This window comes from Orbicella franksi, chromosome 12 (assembly GCF_964199315.1).
Source record: "Orbicella franksi chromosome 12, jaOrbFran1.1, whole genome shotgun sequence".
Classification (NCBI taxonomy): Eukaryota; Metazoa; Cnidaria; class Anthozoa; order Scleractinia; family Merulinidae; genus Orbicella; species Orbicella franksi.
This window is the reverse complement of record NC_138156.1, coordinates 23,228,639-23,251,261: the sequence shown is the minus strand read 5'-3', so window position 1 is coordinate 23,251,261 and position 22,623 is coordinate 23,228,639. Positions and strand designations below refer to the sequence as shown.

General features: G+C 40.0%; 1 protein-coding gene across 1 annotated transcript; it reads left to right on the top strand.

The window, feature by feature from the left end:
* Window positions 1-3,952: 3,952 nt before the first annotated feature.
* On the top strand, window positions 3,953-22,304 carry LOC145464232 (salivary peroxidase/catechol oxidase-like). Its single transcript, XM_081448065.1, has 8 exons — window positions 3,953-4,041; window positions 4,683-4,728; window positions 9,233-9,836; window positions 17,172-17,415; window positions 17,860-18,044; window positions 18,725-19,017; window positions 19,734-20,299; window positions 20,813-22,304. Exons 2-8 carry the CDS (start codon window positions 4,715-4,717, stop codon window positions 20,878-20,880), a joined length of 1,974 nt encoding a protein of 657 aa, XP_081304191.1. The 5' UTR covers window positions 3,953-4,041; window positions 4,683-4,714; the 3' UTR covers window positions 20,881-22,304.
* Window positions 22,305-22,623: the final 319 nt, after the last annotated feature.

Below are 22,623 nucleotides of genomic sequence, written 5' to 3'. Positions count from 1 at the left end.
TGATAAAAAGATACATCAATTAAACAGAGCAGGCCACTTTCATCATCCACAAATCAAGGCTGATCTAAAATCTGGACAAAGGCAACAGGTGCGTATCTTGGAACTGACCACGAGAAAACTTGTTGACCAAATGGGGCAAGAGTGGTAACAGGAGAATCATTGTTTGCAGAAGTGCCTAGAACCACACATTAACTTTCCACCTTATCTCGGTGAGCGAATGAATGAACGAACTGATGAACTAACGAACGAAACGCGCACGCAAATATTATTCTGTGCAAATATTGACGTCAGGTACTTGTTGTCTCTAGCATATTGTATTGTTACAATAGTCGTAATATATACTGTTTTTGTAAACAAAGTTTATTCGTCAGCAAAACAATCTACAACCTAGATATTCTGATCAATACTAAGCTATCTCCTCATTTTATATTTAATTGAAATATCAAAAGCTTATCGCGTATAACTCACCAATATTACGTAATAATGTTTTTAGTGCCGATAAGAGCGGATATGAAGAGCTCAATTGTTGGGGGAGATCGTGTGGAAAAGTGGTCTGATGCATGTCTAAAAGAGGAGCATAAAATAATTTTCATTTGTGCACGTTTACCAGTCCTTATTTAACCACCTATACATACTCCACTTTGATGACTATAAAAGTTATTACACCAACCTATTTGTTCGACGATTGTGTGCTCGTTACTAGATAACTATTGCCCAACTAGTCATGCGTTACCGTTATTCGACACTGCACAATGTCGTGACAGGATAGATTTCTGCCACGGCGCCTTAAATTGTTACTTGTGCTTCCTTAAGGCCCGAGTCATAAAATGCAAGCGGTTTGGTTGCCAAAAGGGGGGTCATGGTCCCAGGCGTTCCATGCGTAGACCGTGGAAACTGGGGACGAGAAACGCGACAATGCTCGCTCTTCATGACGAACATGCGGTGTTTTGCGAAGAACTCTTTTGCAAGAATCGCACCTTATACGTTCATCTCACATAAAAAGATGTCGATCGTTTTCGGAAAGGGTCGGTCCAAGAAATAAAATTGCTTGAAAGCCAGCCAGGTAAGAAAAGTTCACGTTCGAAACTTTCTCGTGAGATAACAACTGTGCCGATCGAGTTCAAACTACCAAAACACTGACAGAAAATAGGCAGTCAATGACTGTATGTGGCTACCGCTGTTATTGTTTAGAACATTGCAGTAAAACAAATCATATTGCAATAAAACGAGCTAAATACGAAAACGGTTTTGGACTCGCAGCTCATTAAAAACATGCGACTTGTTTCTTGCACCGCGCAAAATATGTCCATCACCAAATTTGTAACGATAAGACTTTCGGTAACTTGAATATTAAATATCTTACCTCCAAGTTAGTTGGCTTTCTAGTAGGGTGCAGGAAAAAATAGCGTGTGATTTTCGAGGCAAATTGTGCGGAAAAATTAAAACTTCGATTGTGCGAGGAATTGTGCGGGATTATTGACGAACCAATGCTTTTGATAAGTCCTGAGGAAAATCTGCTTTGACGATAGTTTAGCCAAATTTATTTCACTAGTAGTTCAAATATATTTAGTAGTCTTAGCAATCGCCAATTCTTTTAGAAAACTGTGTCTGACTGCTAAAGAAAATCATGTTGCGTGAAGTGAACCAGACTAGTATGAAACCAAAATAAATAGCAAAACAAAATGATGCATCTTCCCTTATAAATGAGTTCCTTTTTAAAATCCTCCAGTCTTGACTCAATAAAAATATGTAGCTTGAATATTTCTTCATAAGCTTCGTTAAGGGTCGCAAATTCATGGAAGTTATCCGCAAAAAAAACACCACTTGAAAGTTTATGCAAAAAGTTTATTCGCTCTCCAATTAAGGAGGTATGACTCTTGAAAAGGGTTTAAGATCGCAACACGGTAAAGATGTTCAGCTGCACAATTTACTCGCATCGTCACGACCAGTGAACGAACGTCGCACAATTTCTGCTAGCAATGTAATCGCCATAAGTTGTAAAAAGACCTGGAAAATTCTTTGCAAACAATTTCTCCATAAATGCGTAGACAGCTGTGCTTTATCCTTGAACCAAAATGGTTTAAACTCCAACTTGCGATTGGATTAGGAGCATACTCAACAAAGCAACTTAAATAGTAAATATCTTAGCGGAACTCTTGTACTAAAATATCCTGATTCTGTAATTTGTTTTTATTGTGTCCAATACGCGTTTCCGTAAAGTACAATTTGATACAGCGATACGAAGCCCGATTAAACGCTATGAGAGCGTCTAGTTCACTGATGCCTGAAAAAATTGTGAGATGTTAATGAAGCTAAAAGCTAAAGGATACCTTGCCTTTACAAATTGAAAAGTAAAACATCACTTCTTTGGCCTTACGTTTACATTGTAGGACCAACTCCCGCCAATCTTCCGTATACTTGCTCTGGCCTTTTAAAAGGCTTATTACCACATGCAAATATGGAAATGCCTGAATTTGAAATATTTATTTTCAAAAAGAATGAAATAAACTGCGACGATAAAGTTTTGTATACATAAGCAAAAACTGACTTTCATTATTTAGATTTTCAGCTGTTTATTTTAAGACATAAGTATCTTATATTTTCAGGAAGAAAATCTTGCCAAGTAGGCACTTGTACACAGATCGAGGAACTACACCAATACTTGTTAGTCCATCAGTCTCCGACGTGGGTTAATGACGTCAATATGATTCAAATTAATATTTGAGTCATGATTAGGTATTATTACATCGATAATTGAAATAAGAGAAAGCTTTTGCCCCTTGTTCGAACATCCCGTGCAAGTTTTGAATCAACCCAAATCGCATAACAGCGCTATAGCAATGTCCTTTTAATCGGAGTGTTCATCCGACAATATCTACAAAAACAAACCTGAGTTTCCGCTTAAAACCTCTAATAGTTTAGCTGGTTCATTCTGGTCCCGTGACACAGAAAGGGAAACTCAGTTACGTAATAGACCAACCACATAGTTTTCAAAAACTACTTTGCTAGTTTTTTTATTGCACTGTTTAAGATACAACTTCGAGAAAACATAATGACTGAAAGATATATCGCAATGAAAAGAAAACTGCCAAGGTCTTTACTGACAAATGGAAATGCCTTATGTTAAAAGATTTTGTTCCAGAAAGTTAGTCACCACCAACGTTTCAATAGGACAAATTAATGTTCTCATGCTTTTAAAATTTTTCATCGGTAGCGCCTAGTGTTAATTTATATCTTTATCTATTGTAGTCCTTAAAGTGCTGTAATTTTATTTTTAAATAGTATCTACTTTACTGTATGTTTTTTTTTTTTTTTTTACTGAAAGTGTATGTTTTATACGAATATAAAAAAATAGAATAATAAAAAAATTGTGATATTGCCTTTTGAAAACTGAACTTCAATTACGTAAAAAGAGATATATTCTTGAACCAATATCACCAACCGGATTCAGGATAAAGCATGCGCACAACATCGACAGAGCAAGCTTCAAAAAGAAAAAAAAAAAAAAAAAAGAAAGAAAGGAAAAGAAATAAAATAAAGGCACGGACCATTCTTTCGTTTAACATATTTTTTGGGCTTTTGGCCTTCTGAGGCAAACGCCCTCATCACGAGCTCATAACATCATTCTGAGTTATGTAACAGAACACTTAATTTCTTTTGTTCCATTAGAGAACTTCAAAGTCCACATAATCATTGGTATTGCGGTTTCAGCAATGTTATAATTGCTGTAACGATTTCCATTATGAGTGATTTCGTCACAAAACAAACACAGTGATATTGCTTTAAGCTACATGTTACCACTTGCGTGGTCTGGTAATAGTTCTGCAAGGACCACGGACAAATTTAGATATCAGCTTTAAAGTTTAAAGTGCTTTTGTTATTTGATGACTTATAACTGTCAATACTTTGCCCACCGTTTGGCATATAAGGGAACACGATCAACTCATTTCACCTCAGCAAGCCGGACGTTCTTCGCTGAATAACTGAGCTTCTTGACGGAATCGTTCTGTTCTCTCTTGAGTTCTCCTCTCCAAGTAACAGGTATTGTACGATTACATACATGCACGATACATTTTCTTAGTCTGATGTTAAAATCTCAATTTCTGTCGTAGAAGCAAGGAAAAAGTGATAAGTGCGACTGAGGAGGCTTGTAGAGCAAAATATTTTTGGTTCGCCAGAGTATTTCCTTTAAAGGGCATGAGAAAACATGGAAGTTTTATTTTTCCTCTTGATTTATTCATTTGCATGGGTCTTATCTTACTTTGTAACTTTACTTGTATACTTGAAGCTTTCGCTTTTGAGTTCTCAATTCGCTAACTTCAAACCGTGGCCTTTGCAAGTAAACGCTATTTTTTTCCTCTTTCACAAACTCTGGCCACTTTAAAAGGGCTCTAACAAATGACAACTTTGTTCTTTTTACTTCTTTTTGTAATGTCAGGGGTAAAAGATTGTTAATAAAACGAAAAAGCCGTTAATTTTTTTAATTTAGACCTACATCATAGCAAACTCGGGCTAAAACTAACAGTTTGCCAATTTTGTGTCGATGGTTGTGTCGCTCTCGCGTGGTTAATGTCACATACTGTTTCAGCGACCCACTCGTGGCAATATAGAATACAAGCGTTATGAATTAGTTTGCCACTACGTTTGCCAGTACTGATATAGTACTCTGTATGATTCAACAGGTGTAAAGTGGGAGCTATTAGCCAAAGGCAAAATGTACACCACAAGGTATGTTTAAGTTACGATGAATAAATTGATGTCATTTTGGTGATATCGCGCAGTCTCTAACGTTCAACTCAGACTTTGAAACGTTTTTGAGCTGAACTTAATAAATTATCAAACAGCTCACAGCTCCAAGCGCCGAGGGTCTTCATGTGTTTCAGTGAAGTTATTTTGCTTTTAAATAAAGACTATACAGTATACGATGGGTGTATGTCGGTATATTTGACAATTGTCATCGGCGTATTTTTAGGGTATTTTTCTATTAGCGTAGTTAGGACTAGTTTTAAGTATTTGTAACATATTTTTGTATTTCTATTACTGTTTCTCATGTTTAGTTTTTAGTTTATGTCTAGGGCCTCTAAGGATATCAGTTTTTGTAACTGTAAGAGTTACCCTAGCTAAATAAGGTATCTTTTTCTTATTCTATATTTCTTCAAAGGCAGAGCAGGCCTAAAATCCCATTCTTTCATCGTTTGAACGAACATCGCAAAATGTCATGTCGGTAATGCCTCGATAGGCTTAGTCGATTTTCTTTAAAGCAAACATTCCTGTTTTGCATTATACGCCCAGAACACAAAACTAATGCTAAGCACCAATCGGTAAGGCAACTAGTTAAATAGCCCCCTCTTAAACGCCATTAATTTCATACCGGACAAACGCAGTATGGAATGATGTCGTCATATGATACGATAACTACGTCATGTTATCCATTCGGGTCGGCCACCGTGTATTTCTGTTCAAAGGCTCTAGCTGGCACTAAGCACAGAAGATAAGATGAGATGAGATGAGACGAGACGAGACGAGATGAGATGAGATGAGATGAGATGAGATGAGATGAGATGAGATGAGATGAGATGAGATGAGATGAGATGAGATGAGATGAGATGAGATGAGATGAGATGAGATGAGATGCGATGAGATGAGATGAGATGAGATGAGATAAGATACGAACTCTATTAACGCGTCGAAGTCGCTAGCATACAATGTATACTAATTGGGGACCCCTAACTACGATTACTTATCTAATAATTAATAAAATATGAAATATATGTACGTATGTAAGTGTTTTAAAATATATATGTAAAACAAACAATGAGTCATGCAGTAAGATCAAGTGTTAGTTGTTACATAAAGAACAGTCTTTGCAAGTACTGTCCAGCAGGCTAGTAAAATCAACGGAACGCAGAAATGCTACTATGAAGCCCTAAAACTTTGAAAATAACTGTATGAAAGTGAAATTTTGGTAATATGGACAAGAAAATTCCAAACGTGGATAAATACAGGTTGTCAAAGTTAAGTTGCTGTGGGATATTAAGTTCGTCCATCCACCGAATTATGAGCCATTAACATTTTTATTTACTCAGTCTTTCCTTCCTTATTTTCCTCTTTCCTCCCATCCGTCCTTCCTTTCGGTAGTATAATTAACACTTATTCCACGAGCAAGCCTTTGATATGGGATGATAGATAACCAACAAGGTGTGTGACCAACGCCGAGATGGCCATAATCGTCTCGTTACCAACAAGCGCTGGTGGAATGATCTTTTGGGGTCTTATGCACTTCATACATACAGACCTCTAAGTCAGAAGCTGATCTTGATTGTCCGTTAGTCAGTCAGTCAGTCAGTCAGTCAGTCAGACAGTCAGTCAGTCAGTCAGTCACTTTGAGGACGAGATGACATGTGACAGACCTCTGGGAGTATTAATAGTCTAACTAGTAATTGCGAGTTACGTCGGCCATTGCTTCTGGCGTAGAGTTGTTGTCATGTAATTGCAGCCGTTTTACCAGTTTTGCGAAAATTTAGAGGAGCTTTCCCTCGCAAATTAGTTGTAATTGTTCAGGGTAAGTTATTTCTATCTCAAAATCGCTCTGTCGTGCTGTTTATGATTTCATTTCGACAATTAATTTTTATATGAGATAAAGCCAAGAAAGCGCCAAAATATCGAATATTTCAAAGCCGTGGATTTCTGTGTGCATAATTGCCAAATTTATCGGCCGGGGAAGCTCCTGTTGTAGTAAAATGGTAATTTCTTTTTTAGGCTCTTGATGAGAATTTTTTTTCACTGGGTTTTTAAGTTTTTAAAAATGACAGTTGCATAATAGTACACTTTGTAAAATAAGTTCAAGAAGAAAAAGATGAAATGGTATTTTTTATTGCCTTATTATGCACAAAATACAAATACAATACAGTAGAGATACAATACATACAAATACGATAATACTTTATTGCAACTCCCTACAAGGGTTTTTCAGTTACAAGACTAGTCTACATAACTATCATACTAAAATAACTAAAACAGTAACCAAATAACTAAGGCAATAAATATGCATTAAAAAATTAGTCAGATACAATGGATTGGAATTACTTTTTGTAAATTCATCATGATAGATTTATCAGAAAAAAGTAGGTAAACAATTCTTTTCCTAAAAACGTTGACAGAGTCTGAAGATTTAACATCGTCTCTTATATTATTTCAGAGCCCAGCACCACGGTAGGTGAAGGACCGGTTGATCGCGTTGTTTAGTATTTCTGGTGTGAATTTGTGTACGCAGAGTAAATTTGTCAATTAAGTACTCAGGGAAGAGTTTATTAACATATTTAAAGATCATTACGGCATTGTTCAAGTAAAGTCTGTCATTAGCAGGCAGCCAATTTAGGATACAATGTGCAAAGTAACGGTGCAAGTGTAATTTACATTGTATCAAGAAAAAAACAAAACACTAGTAAGGCAGGTGAAACTTAAATGAAAAATTTCTACTTATTATTGAAATCTTCCACTTGTTTGTTTTTAAAGCGATTTGCTTGAGTAAGTCAATCCTCTCTAACCTTTTTGCCGTGACGTTTATACGAACACTGGATTGAAGAATAACAATAATTAAGAGTGGGAAAATCATCAACAAATGTACACAATGTTAGCTGAAAGAAGCCCCACATTGCGGGGAATTACTTTTCAAACACCTTCTCAGTGCGAAAGGGTGACCCCCTCCCATACTCTCCCCGAACGATGCACAATGCGCGTCTTAATTTGTCCAGCCGCTTCGCGGCATGTTTTTCACGCAAAGCTTAGCCGCCTACTTTTAGGATGGAACCCGCTACTCAAAAAAACAAAACAAAACAACTGACGGCCCTGCGGTGCGGAGTTGTTGATGTTGTTATGTATTTAAACAGGCTTAGTCACTACAGCAGCAAAACCTCTTGACACGACATGTACAAGTTCACACGACATGTGTAAACAGTGCCAAGTTCAGAGAGTTAAAACTCACATGGGACATTGCACAAAATAGGGCTAAATTGAGAGATTGTTGTTGCGTTATGTCCCAGTAGGACTAAGAGCTAAATAGATAATTATTATTAGAGGATAAAGTAAGTAAGTAAACAGTATTCTGCCATACATTTCCCACTTAAAAATTGTAAAGACTTGTTATGTCTACCTACTCACTGATAGCAATTCAACTCCCAGATATTGACATTTGAAAACAGCATTCCAACCGAAAGGAATAAAACTAAGCATAAGACCCCAAGTACGCATTGCGGACCTACATTTTTTAATGCCCCCAAAATGTGGAAAATTAAACTAAAAGAAAAACTGAAACGCCCCAAACATTTAAGCGTATGCTTCCCACATTTGTAGAGCGGATTATTATTGCTCATATACCATGATGGCCGCTGAGGCAATGAAAACTCTTGAAGTACGTTATCTCATGATCCATTTTTTAGCAATGATAGTTACCACTTATTATTGTTATTATGTCATACATTATAAGACATGGTAACATTTAAGACATCAAAATACTACTACTACTACTACTACTACTACTACTACTACTAATAATAATAATAATACGGGTTTGATGAACCACACGATGTTTTTGAAGTTCATTATTTATTGAAAATAATACATGTTTCGGATGAGACATCATCCATCGTCAGTTGTACAGTGAAAAAATATAAAAAGAATATACAATAAATAGTACAACAAAGTGAGATATTAACAAGAATAATTAAGGATGAAGGCGCGAACCAAAAAAAGGTAAAACTATTTAAGCTAAGAAAGGAGACAAATTAGTATGATGTTTGACCTGGGAATTTAAAGACGGCTGCTCCCAAAGGATGTGTATGGCTTCCTTGATTTTCAATTGGAAGCTTGTGGAAGCAGAGTCGAGAAATTTAAAGCATTAAATAATGAACTTCAAAAACATCGTGTGGTTCATTAAAACCATATCTTACTTGGTGCTGCTACGAAGCCTTAATAATAGTATTAATAATAATAATAACAATAATAATTTTTTTTTAATAGTAATAATGTTTATTAGTGGCTTATAAAAAATTACAACTGTAAAAAATTATTAATAATTATAATAATAATAATAATAATAATAATAATAATAACAGTAGAAAAATATAAGTAATCCTGAAAGACATATATTATATGAGGTATAATTTGTCAAATAGAGCCTATGAATACACTGTGATGTTTAACGTTTAATTTGTCCCTCTTTTCTCTAATGCAGCTTTCTCTTTGGAATGCTACTTGTCATTGGCTGGTATCAAACACCTGATGCGTCAGTTTCTTCTTCCGCACAACTACTGCTGGATACGCTGAGCCTCCCAAACTGCGAGGCTTCACTCGCCAAAAGATTATTATGTCTTAAACACGGCAAGTATCGCACGTTTGATGGCACATGCAACAATCTCTGCAACATTACAACCGGAGCCGCCTTCACACCGCATCAACGTTTCGTTCCTCCTGCGTATGAGCCAGGCTTCCAACCTCGGCAATTCTCTACCTTGCAATTTACCGGCGGACCATTTCCCCTTCCAAATGCAAGACAAGTTAGCAAGAAGGTATTTGCCAGTTCTGAAGTCCAAGCGGATTTTACCCACATGGTAATGACGTGGGGTCAATTTTTGGACCATGACGTCACGCTAACTGAGTTTACTGTAGGGGTGGACCCACAGACCGATTGTGGCGTGAGCCAGAACGCTTGTCCCAGCCTGCTTGAGAAGCCTGACTGCTTTGGAGTCAACATCACCAGCGGTAATAATCTATTAGGTGACCCTAGCGCAAACTGTACTCCTCTCGCCAGGTCAGAACGGAACGGCAATGGCGAGCAGGTCAGTTGTTATCCTTGATGATACATAGGGCAGTTTCTAATCTTCTGAGATTACACGTTGGTCAGTTTCTTTTTCTAAATTACACGCAGTTCATATATGGTCAACTTTCTTATCATAGACAGCTAATAGATCAGTTACTGAATCATGACTTCACATAATGCACATGTCATGGAAGTCACTTTGGTTTTACAGTGTTAAATACTCATTAAAAAAAAGGTAACATTTAAAGAGCAAAGTGGCTAGACAAAGAAAGACTTCAGCAATGTTAACTAAACTAGCTTCTCGCAAAATTTTAATGACCGCATTAAATAATACTTTAGACAATATTGTGTTACTCAGTAGTTAGTTATCTTTAAGGACAACGTGAAAAGGGATAGCTATACTATCATCTATTTAATAATGCTACCGTGTGAATACATCTTCCTTCAAAAAGTAAGTCGTAACAAAGTTCTGATACGAAAACAAAATATATTATTTTGGGCAAGCATGTGTTACAAGTAGAACGTGAGGGACTGGGCCCAGCCCCAGGTCACTTATTATTATGGGATCGAAAATCCCACGCGTTGGCGAGAATAGAAACGAAACGAGGATCGATGAGAAAACGTGTTGTCATTGCAGTTTTGTAGTAGTTCCTGTGCGAGATTGAGTAGAGTGTAACATTTGGTGACCCCGACGTGACAAAGAAACCACCGAAATGTCTATAGAAGTCGTCGAAGAGATTCAGATAGAGGTGAGAACAGCAATTTGTCAGCTTAGCGAAGCGAGTCTTCGAGAAATCTGTGCGGGGCTACATATCGAAGTTAAAGAGACGGATACAGGACGCCTGGCGTTAATACAAATCCTAACGAAATATTTAGACGCCGAAGAACTCGGAACTGAAGCACTAACGAATCTCAGAGAAACAATTAAAGAAAAGAAACCGGCAACGAAGGACGCGAAGAGTGAACAAGAGGGTGGTGTGAAAACCGAACATGTGGATCAGAAGTCTGCTGTCAAGTCAAGCACAAATGTAGTTACGCCTAAAGAAACCACAGCGATTCCACCGTTCAGGAAGGAATTTAAAATATCGGGACAGATTGGAGATTCACGTCAGAAAGATCGCTTGAGCTTTACCAGTCTTGCTCACCAAATTAACGCTGGATTGAAACGGGGCTATAAAGAAGAAGAAATTGTCGAGGCTGTTATTCGAGCTATCAATCCAGGCCTTAGATTGAGGAGCTACTTGGAAGGTAAGCCCGATCTAGATCTTGCCAGATTACGTAAAATACTCCGGTCACATTACCAAGAAAGGGGGGCTACGGAAATGTATCAGCTGCTCAGTTCGGCAGTACAGGAAGCTGGGGAGACCCCTCAGGACTTTCTTGTTCGCCTCCTTGATCTAAAGCAGAAAGTACTGTTTGCATCTCAAGAAGCAGGATCTGATTTGAAGTATGACCCAAAGCTGGTACAGTGCATGTTTCTGCATTCATTATTAACTGGGTTACGGAATGATAACATTAAAATGGAGATAAAACCATGCCTGCAAAACACCCAAGTGGAAGATGAAGAACTTTTTGAGAAATTGAATGCAGCAGTTAGTAATGAAACAGAAAGAATGCAGAAGCTTGGTTCCCGTCATGACCAGCTCACAAACCGAACCCCCACACAGCTTGTAGCTCAATTGGCCACCCATGATGACAGCCATGCCTCAGTTGAAGGTAAAACCCCAGAAAAGCCACCAAAAGTTAACCTTCTTACTGAAGTTAGAGAGTTGAAAGCGGAATTGGCTGCTATCCGGGAGGGCATGGAACAACAAAGCCGCGCTAGCCCTCACCCACAGTACAATCCTGTAGAGCAAGGGAGGGTTCGCCCTAGAGGGTGCTGGAATTGTGAAAGACAAGGAAGGGGTTTCCGTTGCAACCATTGTTTCAACTGTGGTGATGTCGGCCATTTCAGTTACCAATGCCTAAGGTCAAGCCGAAGGGGCTATAACTCAGCAAGCCCCCAGGGAAACAGACAAGGGTTGCCCCCACGGGACAAGGAGCAGCCCCCCCGATTCATGAGCAGTCCCAACAATGCATGAACTGTGGAAAGAGGGAGGATTGGGCACATCAATACTTGCGGTGTTCACAGTGCCATACTAGCCACTATTGTTCAAAAGTTTGTCAAAGGGAACATTGGGAGAAGCATAAGAAACTATGTCAAGCCATTAGCGAAGTTGAACTGAGGGAAAGGGCAAGTGTTGAAACATTGAAAACGTCGTTCAGTTCCCACCTAACCCCGAGACAACGCTCTAAACTCACCAAATTAGTGGGAAGAAAATGTGTGGTTTCCTGCTTGATTCAAGGGGAAAAGGTGGATGCCCTGTGGGATACCGGAGCTCAAGTTTGTGTTGTGTCCAAACATTGGAAAGAAATTAACCTACCAAACGAGCCAGTAAGAGACATAAGCGAGTTATTGGGGGAAGATGGATTAAATCTCCAGGCCGTGAACGGTACAAAAATCGCATATGATGGCTGGATTGAGGTGGAGTTCCAGTTGGTTGGGGAGGACGGGTACTCGGAGCCATTGACAGTACCCATACTAATAGGAAGTGAAGATAATCAGGAGTATCCCATCATCGGCTTTAATGTCATTGAAGAGGTCATTAAGAGGAGTAGTAGCCCCAACACAACCAGCCTATTGCCCCGAATAGTGAATGACTCGTTCCCATCTGTGAAAGAGGGCGAAGCAAGAGCGCTGGTTAATTTCATCCAAAGTATGGATGATGAAGCTGACACCGGTATGCTCAGAGTCGGCAGACAAGACATACGTGTTCCACCAGGAGAGACTGTGAGAGTCAAATGTCAGGTACACTTTGGACTACTAGAAGAAGATTTGCCTGTTGTGTTTGAGCCCAAAGAGGAAGGGGCGTGGCCTGAGGGGCTAGAAGTTCAGGGCTGTCTCCACCGAATCTCCCCGAGGTCTTCGAGCCGAATGTATGTTCCAGTATGCAACAACACCGAACGAGAGATGACCTTACGTAGGCGGACAGAACTGGGCACTATACAGTTAGTGCAGTCCGTCACGCCACTGCCAGTCGAAGCTGAACAGAAACAAGAGAAAGAGGAAGGTGAAACTTGGAGTGAGGCAACCAGTTGTGAGCGGGAGCCAAGTCAGCCCGAACAAAGTAAAGCAGAGTGGACTCCCCCAGTTGACTTGAGCCATTTGTCAAGTGAGCAACGGGTGATTGTCAAGGAGATGTTGAGGGAAGAATCCGGGGCCTTCGCTATAGATGATGGTGACATTGGATGTGCCGAACATTTGAAATTGGAAATCAACCTGAGAGATGACGTCCCAGTACAAAAAACATACAATTCAATTCCAAAGCCCTTGTACGAAGAGGTAAAGTCACACTTGCAGGATATGATCAATCGTGGTTGGATAAGCAACTCAAAGTCACCCTACTCTTCCCCAGTGGTGTGTGTGAGAAAAAAAGATGGCAGTCTGAGACTATGTGTTGACTATAGGCAGTTAAACAGCAAAACTGAGGATGACCGCCAGCCCATCCCTCGCATCCAAGACATCCTGAATAGTCTCAGTGGGAACACTTACTTTTCAGTGTTAGACCAAGGAAAGGCATATCATCAAGGATTCGTAGCAGAAGAACACCGACATCTAACAGCGTTCATCACCCCCTGGGGTTTATACCAATGGAACCGGATTCCTTTTGGCCTTAAAAATGCACCGGCAGCTTACCAGAGGTACATGGAGAAATACCTAGAAGGTCTCCGCGATGAAATATGTATTCCATATCTTGATGATGTCCTGGTGTACAGTAGGACATTTTCTGAGCATGTAGACAATGTGCGAAAGGTACTTAAACGTTTGCAGGAGTATGGTATCAAGCTGAAGCCAAAGAAATGTGAGTTGTTCAAGCCCCGTGTTCGTTACTTAGGCAAAATAGTCTCAGCAGATGGCTACACGATGGACTCAGCAGACGTTGCAGCAGTGGCAGCCCTTAAGGAAACTAAACCAAGAACTGTTGGTGAATTGCGCAAACTCCTGGGTTTCATAAGCTATTACCGCCAATATATTCGCGACTTCTCCAGATTAGCCAAACCCCTTTATGACCTACTTTCAGTTAAAGAATGCAGTGACCAGCCCAGCAGAGCTAAAGGACAGAAACAGCACCCCAAGTGGAAGTTGCCGACATCGAAAGGACAATCGTCATCAAATCACAAAATCCCGTGGAATGAAAGACACCAAGAGCGATTAAACTTCCTAATTGAACTTCTTATGCAGCCAGGGGTAATGGCTTACCCTGACTTTGAACGACCATTTGTACTGCACACGGATGCCTCAAGCGAAGGACTTGGGGCGGTGCTCTACCAAGAACAAGGGGGGAAATTGAGAGTTGTTGGCTATGGCTCAAGGACATTGACGCCCGCGGAACGGAACTACCACTTGCACTCAGGAAAGTTAGAATTCTTGGCCCTAAAGTGGGCAATTACTGACAAATTCAGGGATTACTTATTCTATGCTCCATCCTTCGCTGTTTTCACTGACAATAACCCGTTAACGTATGTGATGTCATCAGCAAAGTTGAATGCCACGGGGCATCGGTGGGTGGCCGAGTTAGCGGATTATAACTTTACAATCAAGTACCGACCGGGCAAGACTAATGTTGACGCGGATGTTCTGTCAAGAATCCCATTGGACATAGACAAGTATATGAGCGATTGTACAGAGGAAGTACCCAAAGATGTCCTTGAAGCAACCGTGGAAGCAGTTAGGGAACAGGCAAAAGGCACAATCCCATGGGTTACGGCAATTGCCGCAGACTTGACAACTCCTGAACCGACATTAAAGGATCTGAATCTAAAACCCTTCAGCCCTAGTGAAATCAAGGAGGCACAGTACTCGGATAGTGCTATATGCCGCGTGCTTTACTACAAGACACACGGGATCAAACCGGGTGGTGGCCAACTGAAGAATGAACCCCATGGAGTTACCAACCTTATGAGAGAATGGAAGAAACTGGAAGTTGATGAACATGGTATCCTGCGACGAAGAACAAGCTCTAAGATACAATTAGTTCTGCCACACAACTTCATCCCAGTGGTACTTAAAGAACTACACACAGAGATGGGACACCTTGGAGTGGAGAGAGTCGCAGAACTTGCAAGGTCCCGCTTCTACTGGCCACATATGTACCGTGACATAGAGTATTTTGTGACACAACGTTGCAGATGCATCAAACAGAAGAAACCAAACACAGTCACGAAAGCACCTATGATGCACCTGATGACATCAGCACCCTTTGAAGTAGTTTCCATTGATTTTCTGCATCTGGACAAGAGCAAAGGTGGATATGAATATGTACTGCTGATTGTTGATAACTTTACCAAATATGCCCAAGCCTATGCAACGCGCAACAAGACGGCCCGTACTGCTGCTGAGAAGATCTACAATGAGTTTATCCCAAGGTTCGGTTTCCCAGCACGAATACATCACGACCAAGGTGGTGAGTTTGAAAACAAATTGTTCCACAACCTAGAACGTCTCAGTGGAGTTGCCAGCTCGCGAACCACTCCATACCACCCACAGGGCAATGGCCAGGTAGAACGCATGAACCGAACGTTACTCTCGATGCTAAGGACCCTCCCGGAGGAAAAGAAATCGAACTGGAAAGATTCCTTAAACAAGCTTATACATGCGTACAACTGCACAAGACACGAAACGACTGGGTTCTCGCCATTTTACCTGATGTTTGGCCGTTCCCCACGATTACCAGTTGATTTGCTGTTTGACCTAGACAACGACCTTCAACAGGGTGATTACCAGGACTATGTAAAGACGTGGCAAGCAGATATGAGACGGGCCTACGACCTAGCATCTAGGAACACCCAGAAATCGTCAGCCAGGAGTAAAGTGTATTACGACAAGAAGGCTTCCGCAGCAGTCCTACTCCCCGGCGACCGCGTACTTGTTAGAAACCTTTCAGAAAGGGGAGGACCTGGAAAGCTCCGTTCACACTGGGAAGAGCAAATTTATGTAGTTGAGGAACGCATATCTGATAGTCCAGTCTATCGAGTAAAGCCAGAACTTGGCCGTGGGAAACAACGAGTGTTACACCGTAACTTGCTACTTCCTTGTGATGCTTTACCACTGCCTAAACCAACGAGAGCATCATCCAAGACCACCCAACTAAGACCTAGAGTGCCACCTCAGCCTGAAGACATTGGAGAGAGTTCCGATGATGAGTATGAGATGAACACACTGTCCTCTCCAGTCACCCATGAAATAGCCTTTCCGGCGGAAGTAGACACCCCTCCTATGGACCCACAGGACCACTGTGATAATGAAGATTGTGCCACTATGTCAGATACCAGGGACCAACCTGACCCACAAGTGGACACTGGTGACTCATCAGTGCCAAATTCATCCGTCCTAGATGTGACTGATATGGCCCCTGAGGAAAGTGACAATTCAGATTCAGAGGAACACCTAGAGGGAGCTACCCGACCTAGAAGGGAGAGACGACCCCCTCGGATTCTGACTTACAGTCAGATGGGGGTACCCGAGTACCAACGTTTAAACCCAGTAGTAAACGCAATTCAATGCCCTCAGGTGATACTTCCCTACCAAGTCATGGCCAACTGGCTTGTACCTCACTGCCGGTGTGTTCACTGCACCCCGCACATCCCATTCATTCCACAGCTGCAGTATATACCACAGCCCATATGGACAAACCAGTAATGAACACTCCTGAAGTCACAACTGATTACTCCGAGTATTAACCATGGACAAGCAGACCTGTTGCTCGCCTTCTGTGACTTAACTCATAAGCGAAATTTGTGTTGGATTTTCCCTCTAGTTACAAACTGTTAAAGACAAAACCTGCGGATCATGGAACTGCCACAATAAGTATTCAGTTTGAAACATGACGAGAACTGACGCTCCCTCCTAACCATTGTTCTTTTTGGTTTTGTATTTCCTGTTATAATGTCGGGACGACATTTCTGTTGGAGGGGAGTGTGTTACAAGTAGAACGTGAGGGACTGGGCCCAGCCCCAGGTCACTTATTATTATGGGATCGAAAATCCCACGCGTTGGCGAGAATAGAAACGAAACGAGGATCGATGAGAAAACGTGTTGTCATTGCAGTTTTGTAGTAGTTCCTGTGCGAGATTGAGTAGAGTGTAACACATGCCATGTTATTAGTTCTCTCCAGTTCAGACTTACACTATTAGGGATTAGTAGAAATCGCATTCTCTGTAATTCTGCAGTTTCGTTGGCTTATAAACAGTTTAGCGTATTTAGGAAAATGAATGGTTGTCTCTAACCTAAATAACCTAAATTTTTCCACGACAGATAAACGAGATAACCGCTTACATTGATTCGTCACAAGTGTACGGTTCAGATCTCGAAACAGCGAACAGCCTTCGCAAATTCATAGGGGGTGAACTTCTGGTTGATGCCTTTCCTGACGTAAATCAACTACCAGTTCTACCGGTGGCTGAATCTGCGGGCGGTGAAGCAGGCTTCTGTAGATCTAGCGATCTTGTAAATGAACCTTGCTTCAGAGCTGGTGATCCTCGGGTGAATGAAAATCAAGGTGGGAGAAATTAGTGACGTAACTTCAAAATCGTGCTGTTAAGAAGTGCGAACTCAGCTTAGAGATAACACTAGCTCATAATAAAACTGAACAATGAGACACAAATACCTTTTAGTGTTTACCGGCAGGCATACATGTTTATTTGAATTTCGCTTAGAACGGTTTTCAAATGAGTTTCGTAGAACCAATATTAAAGCAATCACTCTAGCCAATCACAAAGGACACAAACAATACAGTGAACCTATCAAAACTCCAAGTGCATGCATGTGGCTGACGCCAAGCGCGGGAAAACATGGACGAGCGAGTGACGATTAGTTTAGGTTTCACTTCTGATTAAATGAAAAAGTGCGCGAGTTTTGTAAGTCAATCGTGTAGCGGAGTAATGCAAAAGTGAATTTTTACTGAACTCTACTTAAACAACCATTATATTCTCTTGTTTGACAGCTTTAATGGCAATGCACGCTCTGTGGGTTCGTGAACACAACCGCATTGCCAAACTCCTACACTTATTAAATCCATGGTATAATGACGAGAAACTGTTTCAAGAGGCGCGCCGAATCGTTGGTGCCATGATACAACACATTACATATAATGAATGGTTGCCGGCACTCATCCCCAGTCAAACTTTGGTAAGATCCAGATGGAAGAACATAATGTGATAATTCATCCTTCTTTTCTCATTACGAAAAAAAATACGTAGATATCCATTTATTTGTAACTTCTAAATTATAAGAAAGTTCTGTTCAAAGGGTTACGTGATCACACACAAAAAGGGCTTATCCACAAACTTTAAGTGGTACTATGATCAAATTTTTACCTCTTGAATTGTTAGCTTAATCACATAGAATTCCACGGAAGACAAAAGCGCCATTTTCCATTTGCAAATATCTGTATTAGTTCCGAAGATATTAAAAATGTGAGATATGTAAATCCGCAACTTATGATGCACTTTAGGGTAAGGTATAAAAAGTACTCAGTAGTGCTCTAGACTGGTCTCCTTTCGGCATTTCGTACGCTTCTTTAGTGGTTTCGGCAAAACTTCGGGCATGCATCATATCGATCTCGATGAAACACGTTAAAGCATGAATCGATTGTTGAATTATTATTTTGATCCGGAGCGTTCCAAGTGTTTGGATATTAATAACGGCGTACACACCTGCAAAACCTATTTAGCATCAGCAGTACACCTTATAATCTAAGAGATTCTGAGATCAAACTAGACTTACCCAAGCCGCGCACGAACTACTGCAAGCGCGGCTCTGTTCCAAGTGAATGGATATTAACCACGAACGACCGTCTTCTGTTTCAGAGGCAAGAAGCAGGAGTTGCGTTAGAGGCACCTGGAACATTCTTCGACGGTTACGATCCTTTTGTAAAGTGTGTAATGTTCAACGAATTCTCTACGGCTGGTTTAAGAATAGGCCACACCCTGATTCGGGAAACCTTTACACTGGCGGATGGAGTTCGTAGAGTGGACCGCCTGAATGAATCTGTAGTCGATTTTTTTGACCCAGCAGTGCTCTACGAACTAAACTTAGGAGTCAATCCCTATACAGGTTTATATCTTGGATTAGCTTTGGAAAGAGCCTTCGAATTTGACCGGTATGTGTTCATTGTTTAGGCTTGTTTTGTAAGACAAAATAAACTGATTGACAATCGGAAAGCAAAAACTTCATTTCTTGATTGTCTTTCAGTAGCCCTTGAACTGTAACTTACATAACACAGACACTTCGATCTCATGAACCGTGATCTAATAACGAAGTAGTTAAATGACTTTATTATATATGCGTTTTTATTTGGGGGAGAAATGGTCGCAATCAAAATGAGGGTGGTTTAATGTAATACTTCTCAAAGAGACGTACTGACTAACAGACACTATTCCTCCAAACTATTAAATATTGACCTCACTCGGTCGATAAGCATTTTATAATACAACAATGTGTGTATGTGCGTGTGTGTCGTGTGTGTTAGTGTGTGAACTTTTCATTTATGCCGGAGGGTGTTTACTTTCTTTTTTCGCTTCCCGTTTGAGTTCCCGATTGAATAGTTCTGCATCGGAAAACTCGGTCAGTATAGAAACTTCGTTGTCAGAATATTCACTCTCTGTCATTAAAACGCATCGATTTTGCTAGGCCTTGCCCTTAAATTGAGTTATTTTGATAACAGCAACTGTTAAAAGGACACCAAATTCATGAGTAGATCCTTTTACAGAAATATAATGATCTAAATAGCAAGTTCGGGCTTTCATGCCAAACAATTAAAAACGATTCTCCAAAAAATCGTATTTCACAATAAGTTAGTGTTTTTCTTTCTCGTAGGAATATTGCTTTGGCGGTGCTAGAGAAACTCATAATACCAGGACCACACGATGGTATTTTTGGTGACCTTGCTTCTATAAACATTCAGCGTGCACGAGATCATGGCATACCAGGCTATATCGAGATTTCAAAACGTTGTGGTGGTCCAGCAGCTACAGGTACCGGCTTCAATGATCTTACAGATATACCATTTGCTCAGCGGGTGAGACTGGAAGACACTTACAGAACTGTCGAGGACATCGATCTATTTGCGGGAATATTGAGTGAAAACCCTATAGAAGGCAGTGAGATGGGAAGAACCGCCACCTGTCTGTTTCTCAAACAGTTTAAGGACTGCCGCGCTGGTGATCGCTTCTGGTATGAGAGAGACGACCCTCTCACAGGGTTTACCATAGGACAACTGACCGAGATAAGAAAGGCCACTTTAGGTCGAGTGATATGTGACAACTCAGATGGCGTGTTCACTATTCAGCCCAAGGTCTTCTTGCGAAGGATTAACAATAGTGTAAATGATGATGTGTCCTGCAGCGATCTGCCAATTGTCGACTTGAATGTTTTTAAAGAGAGTAAGTACTTTTTGCTATCTATTTTCATTCTGGAAATTCTACTGCCGATGGAAAAGAATTCTTTTTTTTTTTCTTAGAATATTTTGAAAATGTTTTAACAAATTACCCCGAGAGTAAATAATCCACCAAACTTGTCTTAAAAGTTGACGTAACTAGGTTTGCACCGTCTTATGAAACTCTGGCAGTTACAACCTTGAATGCAATGTGCAGCGTCTTCTAACTGGTCGACAGTAATTTAGAAGTAGAAGATTCAGAGGAATAGTCCGCATCGCTATTCTCTCTCTTCCCCAGATCGGTAACCAAGAATCGGAATGTGTGGGAAATGAGCTCGCTGAGACAGACGTAAGGCTCGTGAAAACAAAAGGGTAGCTGTAATATTTTCTTCTGCTCCCTTTTCGCGCTGTCAATCACCAATAACAAGAAATACTACAAAATTCTAGGAAAGATGGCGATAGTTTATAATGCAGAACAAGTACTAAATGAAATATTAATTTCTTATGTCTTGATTGCTAGGTCCCAAATATTCCGGTGCTCCTAAATTTTCCCGGAGTGGTGGTTTTGGCGGAAATGTCGCTGCTTGAAGTTTTCCCAGGGATCCATTCTCGAATTTGTTCCATGCAAGATTTTATTTTAGTCAGTCAAAAACGATGTAGTTGATGTTAATAATGAATGTAACACGCCTGAGTTACAACCTACGTGGCCGTCGAATAGCTACTTTGATAACCAATATTATAATTGATAAAGGATTAAATTGCCTTGTTAGTCAATAAGTATAAGCAGTCATTAATTGTTTTTATCAATCGATCCTTCTCTTTTTAGGAAACGCACGATAAATTGTTCTATTCAGGAAATGTCGTCTGCTGTTTTATAACTATTGGGTGTTTGCCAGGGTTGAAATAGAGAATCGGAACATATTGCTTCTCCTTAGCAGCTTGTTTATTTCCTCTTCTATGAAAGAGAACCCAAAGATCATATTCCGCCGAAACTTTCCCGCGTTAGTTACATGTAAAACTAGTAAATTTGTGACAAAAGAAACTTCGTTATTATTGCCGCAGACTCCGTGGCACTTACTGAAACCTCCAATTAATTTCATCAGTCGATGAGGCGACTCGCTCACCGATGTGGGATATAATTTCGGTCAAGTAAAGATCTCTACCTTCAGTACTTCTCGTGGAAACGCTCCTCAATTGTATTACTCGATAGCATTGTGTATTAGTTTGATGTGGTTTTATTGTTTACACCAACTCGGCTGGAAACAGAATTAGAGCGCACTATTCCGTGATTCGACGTAACTATTTGATAATTAGATTAATTCTTGTTTATCGGTGAAATGAAAATTTACGTTTTGAATAAAACAAAATCGTTCCTCTTCGACTTTTCAGCAGATATATTTAACTTTTATATTCCATTTATCTCTAGCAGTAAGTTAAAAAAATACACATTTTTCTTATATTTTCTTGGAAACAAAGGTATCTTGTTGTATACATTGGCGAGGAAAACAAAAGTATCAAATTACAAACGTTGGCGTGAAAAGTAATGCTACAAAATGAACGAAACTCGGGATAAAATACCACAATAAATTTAAAAACCGTCTTGACAAACGGTAATTGTAAGTTATTTTTGGGCAAAACACAAGCATGAAACATACACACGGCTAAGATTATGTCTTATCAAGTTTTTTCCGCTCATATTCTGCAAAGGGGAAAAGGCCTAATTGACTACCAAGGGAGAGAACAGCAGGGGTGAGGACCTGTGTGACTACTGCATCAGAGCCGTAAATTACACTGCAATATCTGAGATTGTTTCACTAGTATTGTTAACACCAACGGTGGCAACAGAATAAGAACGTGCTATTCCGTGACTCGACGTGACTATTTGATAATTAAATTAGTAATTGTTTATCGATGATATGAAAATTTGCCTCTTGAATGAAACAAAATCATTCCTCTTCTTTTTTCTTAAGTTATTTAGCATTATTTCATTTTTCTCCAGCAGGAAAAAAAGCGAGCAAATCTTCCTTTATATGTTTTCGAGAAAACAAGGATATCATGTTACAAACTTTGCGAGGCAACAAAAGTATCAAGTTACAAATCTTGGCGTTAAAAAAATAAAATTATCACGTTTGCTACTTCAACGTATTAATGAATTTAAAATGAACGAAATTCAACGTAAAACACCACAGTAAAATTTAAAAGCCGTCTTGACAAACAGTAATTGTAAGTTATTTTTGGGCCTTGAATGAAAATACGCACATTTGCCTTTGGCAAAGTCAACAAATGTAATCAAATTAAATCGAGCAGCCAATGAAATTTAGCTGCTCCCAC